The 8411-nt window shown below is 41.1% G+C and overlaps 1 protein-coding gene across 1 annotated transcript; it reads right to left on the bottom strand.

The window, feature by feature from the left end:
- Positions 1-1253: 1253 nt before the first annotated feature.
- On the bottom strand, positions 1254-7705 carry C17H17orf75 (chromosome 17 C17orf75 homolog). Its single transcript, XM_074160178.1, has 10 exons — positions 7566-7705; positions 7269-7346; positions 6521-6646; positions 5946-6086; positions 5688-5745; positions 4871-4990; positions 4183-4247; positions 3924-4060; positions 3312-3415; positions 1254-2715 (listed from the first exon to the last, which is right to left on the bottom strand). Exons 1-10 carry the CDS (start codon positions 7697-7699, stop codon positions 2506-2508), a joined length of 1173 nt encoding a protein of 390 aa, XP_074016279.1. The 5' UTR covers positions 7700-7705; the 3' UTR covers positions 1254-2505.
- Positions 7706-8411: the final 706 nt, after the last annotated feature.

The raw sequence follows: 8411 nt of genomic DNA, 5'->3' as shown, positions 1-8411 counted from the left end.
CCAGCTGCTTCTGCATTATTTATTATGCTTTTGTTTAATTTCTTTTAGTTTTGTTTCTTAAAATAGAATTTATAATGGGAAGATGCCAGTAAAACCTGCAAATTCATGAACTACCAGGGTGCATTTCAGTGTGTGCGTGTGTTCTTGTGAGCATCTTGAGTTTGGTCGTTAGGTAACTGATTGGCAAAGTCGCTGCAAAGCTGGCAAAAGCAAGATATGTTCGAACAAAGGCTGCAGAAAGCAAGAAGTTATGTTTTTCACAATGCCAGCCACCTTTAGGGCTGGGAAAATTCAGGAAAAAGAACTTGTAACAGAAAAAGCTGTGACTGAAGCTGTCCACGTGTAACAGAGTAGAAATTCGGTGGGACTGTTACTGAACAACGCAGTCGTTATCTTGGAGAGACCCCAACAAGACTAAGCGGAGGTTTATAGTTAAGGTTAAAAACATCTGTATTTTGAAGAGTGACCTACGATAATTTACCTAGAAAACAAACCAAAAATCTTACTTAAATGAGCGTAGTACAGGCCACAGGATAATCCAGGTTATAAGGGACCTCAGAAGGTCTCTAGTTCAGCCTCCCACTCAAAACAGCAGCAACTAAAAGGTGGTGCAGGTTGTTCAGTGAGTGCTGCAGCCAGTTTATTCTTGAAAACTTCCAGGGATGAAGCAATTGCGGTTGTACCTCAGGGGAGGTTTATCACCACCAGCGCTGCTGTGCCTGGGACTGACCTACTCTGTGAATATTAAGGCCAGCACACAGAACGCCCGCCCAACTCTCCACCCAGCGGCAGCCACAAGGAACAGGCAGGATTAGTGCGATGCTTTCTTACACCCCTACCAGGTCGCAGCTGCTTCTTCTTCACAGCCAGCTACTTTTTTTTTTTTATTTTATTTTTGAGCACTGAGCTCTTCCCTGTTTCCTGATCAGGCAAAATATGGAACAATCAGCACTCCAACTTTGTTGCTCTTGTATAGTTTTAACAAAGGGTGACGTGTTCTATTGAGCAGTACAGCTTTACTCACTCATGAATAAAATATTCTGAAGGAAAACATTCCTTCTGGGCGCTCCTGCAAAAAAGCAAATAAGGGGTTTGTTTTCTTTCAAACTATTTTTATTTTCTTCTCTGGCCTGCCCATGTATGTTATGTGTCACTTGCACATCACACTAGCTGCTACTCTTGTGTCAATAAAAGGTTTTAAATAGGACACATCAAGGGCAACACTAACTTGTAATTAATGTAGGCACACTATTAAGGATTTGAATGTTTTATTGTAAACCTTATTATAGGTTCAACACAGCAGTGTCACAGGAAAGCATTCAACTTCTGTCATCACAGTATACAGCTCTGGCAAAACAAACAGTCGGACTTCACTGCATTAGTAAGACTGTTACGGCTACTGTTTTAGGGAGAGTTGTTCAAATCCCCTAAATTAGGTGTTCAAACACCCTCTGCTGCAAAGGAAAGCAACAGGGAGTTTTGCTTCTATCAGGTTTGCAGAACTCAACCTCAGTTACATGGCCACTCAGAGGCCTCCTAAGTTTTGATGCCATCTGTAGCCAAAGATTTTCTTCAAGTATTCTGCTGTCTAAATGTCTTATGGTGTGGGTAAGAACTCATTGCTGAAATACAATGAAATGTTTTAAAGTCTGAATAATTAACTTGGGAACTTAGTTTACTTCAATTTCTGAAGAAGTTTCTGTTAATTTACAGTTAATATTTAATCTGTAAAATTTTCAAGTTTAATTCTCCATGATTGAAAAACGTTTACAGTAATGCAAAATGGGTACTAAGAACACACAAAGGTCTTGATCACAATGCAAACTAACGAAGACTGGGATTCATCAAATAATCTGGGAATTATTAACATGTCTCTCCAGTGTATGTGTGCATACCTACGAGCACATACAAACCGATTCCTAAAACTCTTCAGTCTTAAGGCTGTTCTGTTCATACCAATTACCAAGTTGTTTATCTTGTAACAGAACAAACTGCCAATTTGAAGCAGAATGTGGAAACAAGCTACAGACTTGTTACCTATGTTCTCTTATACAGACAAATGATTAATTCATTTACTATGGTTTATCCAGATGTTTGTGCTTCTTTACACATTAAAACAAAAGTAACCAGATGTTCATTATTAGATATGATCATTTTAAAGATATTTAAAATATTTAAAACACTGAAATGCTTGCCAGGTAAGGGACTTGTGATTGGGGTTTTTCTTGTGCAATGACTGTAAAACCCAAATGTCATGATTTCCTTAGAAAAGGAGTAAGTCACCTGGAGAATCTGGTAAGCACTGAAAACTATGCAGGAGTTCGTATGTCTGATATTTACACATTAAAAAGCTCATACTGCTTTATCTAAAAAAGAGAAAAGGCAGACTTAAGTAATACTTTTAAATATAAATTAAAAATCCTGTCATAGTGAAACTAAGCTGCACAGAAGAAATTAATGATTTATACAATACCCTCAAACAAGTACAGAATAATTAAGATAATTTTAAGCCACTGATGTTTCTCTCATGAATTCTTCGAGGACGGTCACTACGTTTCTGGCTTCTGGCATTTCTGCATGTTCTACTTTAACAATCTTCAAAAGGATGTCTCCACTGCCACAGTTCTTCAGAAACATGTAACACTTGAACAAGGCGTAGTGGTTCATCTCAGCCTGGCGAATAAACCTCTTCAGGTTATTTATGTCTTGTATTGCCTGGGAAAAGAGTAACAGAGTGTTTTCTTACCCTTCTACATGATAAAAAAAATACTAGCATGTGGAAAAGTGGAGGAAGAACAGCAGGAGAAGCAAAAGCATTTCCAATAGGAATTTTGTATTACTACTCAAAAGAGTAATGTAGTACTCAATTACTATCTCAGTTATTGCACTGTTATTGTAACGATGCAAAACGTGTGGACACCACAACTTGATCATGTCCAAACTTCAAGAGCTCTCCTCTTCTGACAGGGCACCTAAGAAGGATTAACTCTCTATCCATGTTACCCAATTACACTATAATGTGTGTGCACAGGTCAAATTCCCAGTATTAAGAAAAAAAAAAAAAGTGGGTTTTATTTTAAATATGAGAAAATGCCAAATGCCTTTGGAGTACTCACTGAACAAACTTTCACAGCACTTTACATTCTGGTCTTGTCAACTACAGTAAGCCAGTTCTCAACTTCAGAGTTAATCAGTTAATCATGTATAGACATCATAAGTAACCTAAAACTTTTCTTTTCTGCAAAAAGAGTACTCGCTCCCTCACTAACCCTGATGTCTTCTCCAAATCTTTAACATATATGAACAGGTACCTTCAATTTAAAGTTTTCCAAAATCTGCCGGAAGAGAAATGGATTTCCACCTTCAGCACCGTTCAGAAAAGCGTGCATCCAGTCCTCACAGAATCTGTTGCTTCCTGTTAAGTGTTCAGGAACACAAAGAAGGGATAAGAAAAAGTAAATGAGCTCAATGTAAATATATAACTGCATTCACCTGGTTTAATCACTCTCATATAATGACTGATAATAGTATACCAGGGCCAGGAAAAACAATCTATGTGGAAAAGGAAACATAGCTACAATGATTACATGAAATTGTGTTCCGATTGTTCAATCCCTCTTCACAACATTTGTCAAAAATACAACAGGGAAGAAAAAAGTTTAGCAACTTCCCTGAAGTGTAAGTCATAGCTTCATGGTCCACAAACTAAATGCACTGTGGATTTTATTATCAATCATTTTCAAAACAGAGCTCCAGTGTAACAGGTAAAGCAAGCTACTCTGCTCCCTCATAGGAAACCAGGTGTTGTAGTTTCCAGCCAGAATCCAAACTTTCTGGGCACGAACTTAGGAGCTTCTGAATATCCTCCAGCTTGCAGCAGCTGAGGGATACGAGTGGGTAACATGAAGAAGCTGTAATCTCACCTGCATTATGCAACTGAGGCTGAGGTCCACTGCAGTCTATAATCATTGACTTGTGCTGTTCCTCGGTCATGGCGATACACAAGGAGGTCATTGTTCCTTCCTGAACAAGTCCCTGGAGACTGGCAGCTGCCACAAACCTGACACAAAAAGCTCTCGTGAACTGCTTGCTTCTTTACAGTTCCTGAACAGCAAGAACAGGAGGGCGTCATACACAAAAGCCAAGTTACTCACAGGTTCCTTGGTCTCAAAGTATCTTTACCTGCTGATGTCTTTTTCTGTTCTTTCATCTGTGTTTTTTACTTCTACAGGAGTGTAACTCAAAGCCTTAAAACAAACACAAAACAAAAAAAAGAAGAAAGCTGGATGCAACTTTGCGATTACTTCTGTTGCTATATTGCAGTTACTGGCAATAAATGCATAACATGGTACTTCTTTAAAAATTGTTCTTTTCAGAGAAAGAGCAGAAGCTACAGGAATACTCCATATTACAGTCACTGCAGCTGGTTTTGTATTCAGAAGAAATACTTTAGTTTTAGTCTATTTGCTATTCCATCCAAACCCTACTCAAACTCGGGGACTAGAACTAGGATCGATTTCTGTTTCCAGTGAATTACGTGAGGCACATACACAATATAACATCCCTTTTGGTTCAGAGGAATTACAGCAGCGACAATTTTCTCATGCTGTTTCTAATTTCCTCATTCTGATTTCAACTTGGACACTACTACATAATTTAAAATGATTTAACTATGAAAACTGAGAGAAGAAATTTTTGTGTGCTTCCTCAGCAATAAAGCACAGGAAAAGTAATTAAAAAAAAAAGAAGAAAAAAGTTGTTCCTCATTTACTCCTTGTTGGGAAAGCAAGTGCAAGAAACTTTAAACGTGCTGGAGTCACTGAGATTCCTTCTGAACCTTTTTAAGTTATCCAGTTTGAAATACACTCACAGCATGTAACAAGGCAGCGAGTTTCTCCTGGAAGAGCTGTACTACTCTCTGAATAGGGCATATGGCATCCTCAAACCAGCTTCGCAAGTAGGGCTTAATGTAGGTCTCCAAGGTTTTTTGCTGTAACAAGTTGAAAAATTAAAACTTTAACTACAAATTACATTTCTACACAAATAGAAGCCTATTAATAATATATTCAATTTGGATGTCAGATCCTTCTTGATTTCAAACCACAGTAGACTAAAATAGTAAGTTTGACATTTAAAGCCACACTTAAGTGGAATATCAGCAATGAAGGGCTTCACATTTTAATAAATAGACAGAACTGAAATATTATGGTATATATATGCTGAGCAGAGACCATGCAACAGCAGATGGGATGAGACAGACTTACAATGCATGGTTTCTATTAGAAAAATTGTGACAAGAAAAACACTAAAAATCCTTCTTTAACATTCAGAAGTGGTAAGAATCTAGGTGGACATTGATAAATTTCCTGTAGGCGATTACCTTTTATTAGTCATTCTTCTCTCTGAATCTAACTGCAAGTGACCTTTAAGAGATTTGTGACTGGCACAAAAAAGTCTTGCCCCCCTGCCCCCGCTTTTTTATTTTCGCTTTTGATTTGTGTGGTTATTTGCACTTTAGACATTCACTGTCAGTATGGTGAATCAAGTATCTCTCACAGTGTTTCATACTGGTACTTAAACCACCTATTTTATCTCATAGACTAAATCTTCCAGATTTTCTTAGTAATTTAAGTGGTGAAAATTACTATTTATGCAAATTAAAAAAAAACAACAAACTTAGGCCTTACCTCCAAATCACGTTTTATCTTCAGACTTTGAATGTATTTGTCCAGCTCAAGTCTGAAAGTATCTTCTTAAGGAAAATACGATGCATCAGTTAAGACCTGCATTTTTCCCTTTCAGCATATGGCTGTTACTGACATTTTCAATTACTGGAAGGTGTGCACAAATGGGCTGATTTCAAGTAGGAAACAGACAGAATGAGAACATAATTTTTACGTCATCTCCTCCTGCACACAGATCAAGAAAGTTGAAGGTAAGGATATAGTTCCAGACCTTTCTCTGAGCCACCTAAGAAACAAACCACATATTCTGGAGCATTGACGTCCGATTCCAGTGTTGCCATTTCTAGAAGATTTTCTTGTTGGAAACGACAGTAGTAACAGCCAACTTTATTTTCTGGTATGCTATGCAGAAAAAAAAAAAAAAAAAGAATTATTTTGTTACATATATATCACAATAATTAAGTGCAAAAAGCAGACATACATGATTTCTGTAAAGAATTTTCACCCGCTGCCACTGGTAGCTCCAATGGTCATATATAGAGCTCTCAGACCACCTCTTTTTTCCTCTGTGGTGCAGAGTAGTTTAAAAGGAAATACTCATAAATACATGTAGTATTTTTTAAGTATTCAAAGAGTAAATTATTTACTACAATATTTTTCTCAAAGCTACCTAGAAAAAGAGGGAAGTCCCACTGCGTAAAGCTGTTACTAACAGCAGCAATAGACTGAGAACTTGGAATCAGGATTAAACCTAAGCACAGCAGCAGATGGCAAGATGTGCAATGCTGCCAATGTTTCTGACAGTTTCTGATTCACAAATAATTTTTAAAATTTACCTCAGCCCCACTGACGCTACATTCCCCATTCCTTCAAACAGAGCTCCTTTAGTAAGACGCTTAGCGATAAAACTGCGCAATTCAGCCTCCGCTTCAGCTGGTAAGTTGGTGTCCAGCAAGGAGAGGCTTTAAAAACAAGAAGAAATCGTTAGCAAAAAGCAAACGTTATTGTTTTGTTCCTCTGAACAAGAGCAGAACCACCTGCGTCTAGAAGGGGGACCACAATGATGTCTCTCTGGCGTACAGCTAACTTGCCCTGTGACTTCTGGTCCATCAGAAATGCACGCGGTGGTTTGCCCGCAAGACCAGAAGTCCGGAGTTGTGGTGTCAGCTGATGCTCAGCAGCGACGAACAAGTCACTGCCCCTCTTTGTTCCTGTGTTTCCCCTGGTTGTAATAACACAGCAACAACTCCATTACAGAGCTTGTGGAAAGACAGAATGCCCATTTAAAATAGCTTTAATACATTTTAATTATCTACATGACAACTCGTGTCAAACAGAAATGTCAAGTATTAGTAGCAGAGAAAACAGAGTTCAAACTCAAAAATGATAGCTTATTTGAGCTTTGTAGCTGTGTCCATTCCATAGGTATTCCAGAAAAATCACCCAGGGTACTTCAGTACGCTTTCACAGAGACTTCTGTTTTGAGTGCAATGTACTTGTCGACTGTTCACCTAACAGCAATACGTCAAAGGCTTCAAACTGGGGTGTGAGAGGCGATAACGCAGTTCTGCGGGTTGGCTCTACCTGAAGTCTTCGGCGGAGGGTGTCTCTGCGGCCGCGCTGCCCGGGCTGCCATCGCCGCTGCCTGCTCCCTGCGGGGACCTGAACATCCAGCCAGCATTAACACCTATTTTACAGCCTTCGCGCAGGGAACGGGGACTGCAGCGGGGAAAGGTATGGCCTGAGGGGGCCTTAAGGCAGGAGCAGGGAATCGGGACGTGATGGGAGGGGAAAAAAATAAAGCGCGTTCGAGCAGCTGGGAACTGAGGAGGCCTGGGAGCGGCCTCCCCGCGGGGCGGCCCCAGCGCCCACCGGCCTCACCTGCAGCCGCGGTAGCCGTAGAGGCTGTGGTAGGTGCTGCCGTGCCGCTCCGGCCGCCGCTCCTCGCCCGCCCCGCCGCCCTCCTCGCTGCTCTCCAGCTCCCGCTCCTCGCCGTCCGGTAGCCCCGGCAGCATCCCGGATCCCGCCACCCGGGCCGGGCCGGGCCGAGCCGAGCCGCGCCTCAGCCCCGCCGCCGCCGCTCCCCGCCCCTGAGGCCGGGCAGGGCGGGCGGCTCTCCCCGCCCCCAGTGGGTGTACCCCGGCGGGGAGGAGGAGGGCGACAGGCGGGTGAGAGTGACAGGCAGCTCCTCCGTTCGTGTAATTTCCCGAAAAATGCGATACGGACGCCATAGTACCTGTGCAGTACAGTAATCCTTCAAAAGCTGCTCACTGACTCAATGGCGGGACGCGCTCCAATCGCACGGGTCGGGATTCGCCGTCCGGCCTGTGCTTTTATAAAGAGCCTGCTCAGCTGCTGAAAAATTCCCGTTTGTTAGCTCAGCCTTGTAACCAGCAGGCAGGCGGTTACCTCTGTCCTAAAAACGGCCAGCGAACTCTTTCTGGATTTCTACAAATCTGTTTGGGAATGTAAACATGTGAGATTAAGCCCCCCCCAAGCAGCTTTGCATATAGCTCTGGGCTATAAACTAATTTTAACAAAGTAAAAGGGTGTTGACATTTCATGGGGATAAGGTGTTACCCAAGATGCAGTGAACATCCTTGTGATCAAAAAAAAATAAATGCACTTATTTAATGTACTTCTGTAGCTTTCCTCTTCAACAGACACCTGGCCCTTTTATTGATTCAACTTTACTAAGGAAATGGTTGTGAAGCGTCATAAAAGATG

This window comes from Numenius arquata, chromosome 17, assembly GCF_964106895.1.
Source record: "Numenius arquata chromosome 17, bNumArq3.hap1.1, whole genome shotgun sequence".
Classification (NCBI taxonomy): Eukaryota; Metazoa; Chordata; class Aves; order Charadriiformes; family Scolopacidae; genus Numenius; species Numenius arquata.
This window is presented reverse-complemented; position numbering and strand designations above follow the sequence as displayed.

What these genes read in the sequence shown, in the direction of transcription:
- C17H17orf75 (XM_074160178.1), bottom strand. Translation starts at nt 7,699, where the DNA reads ATGCTGCCGGGGCTACCGGACGGCGAGGAGCGGGAGCTGGAGAGCAGC. An exon ending in GTAGCGTCAGTGGGGCTGAG is followed by an intron (nt 6,087 to 6,520) that starts GTAAATTTTAAA and finishes TTTTCTGCATAG; the next exon opens with CATACCAGAAAATAAAGTTG. An exon ending in GCCTCAGTTGCATAATGCAG is followed by an intron (nt 3,416 to 3,923) that starts GTGAGATTACAG and finishes AACACTTAACAG; the next exon opens with GAAGCAACAGATTCTGTGAG.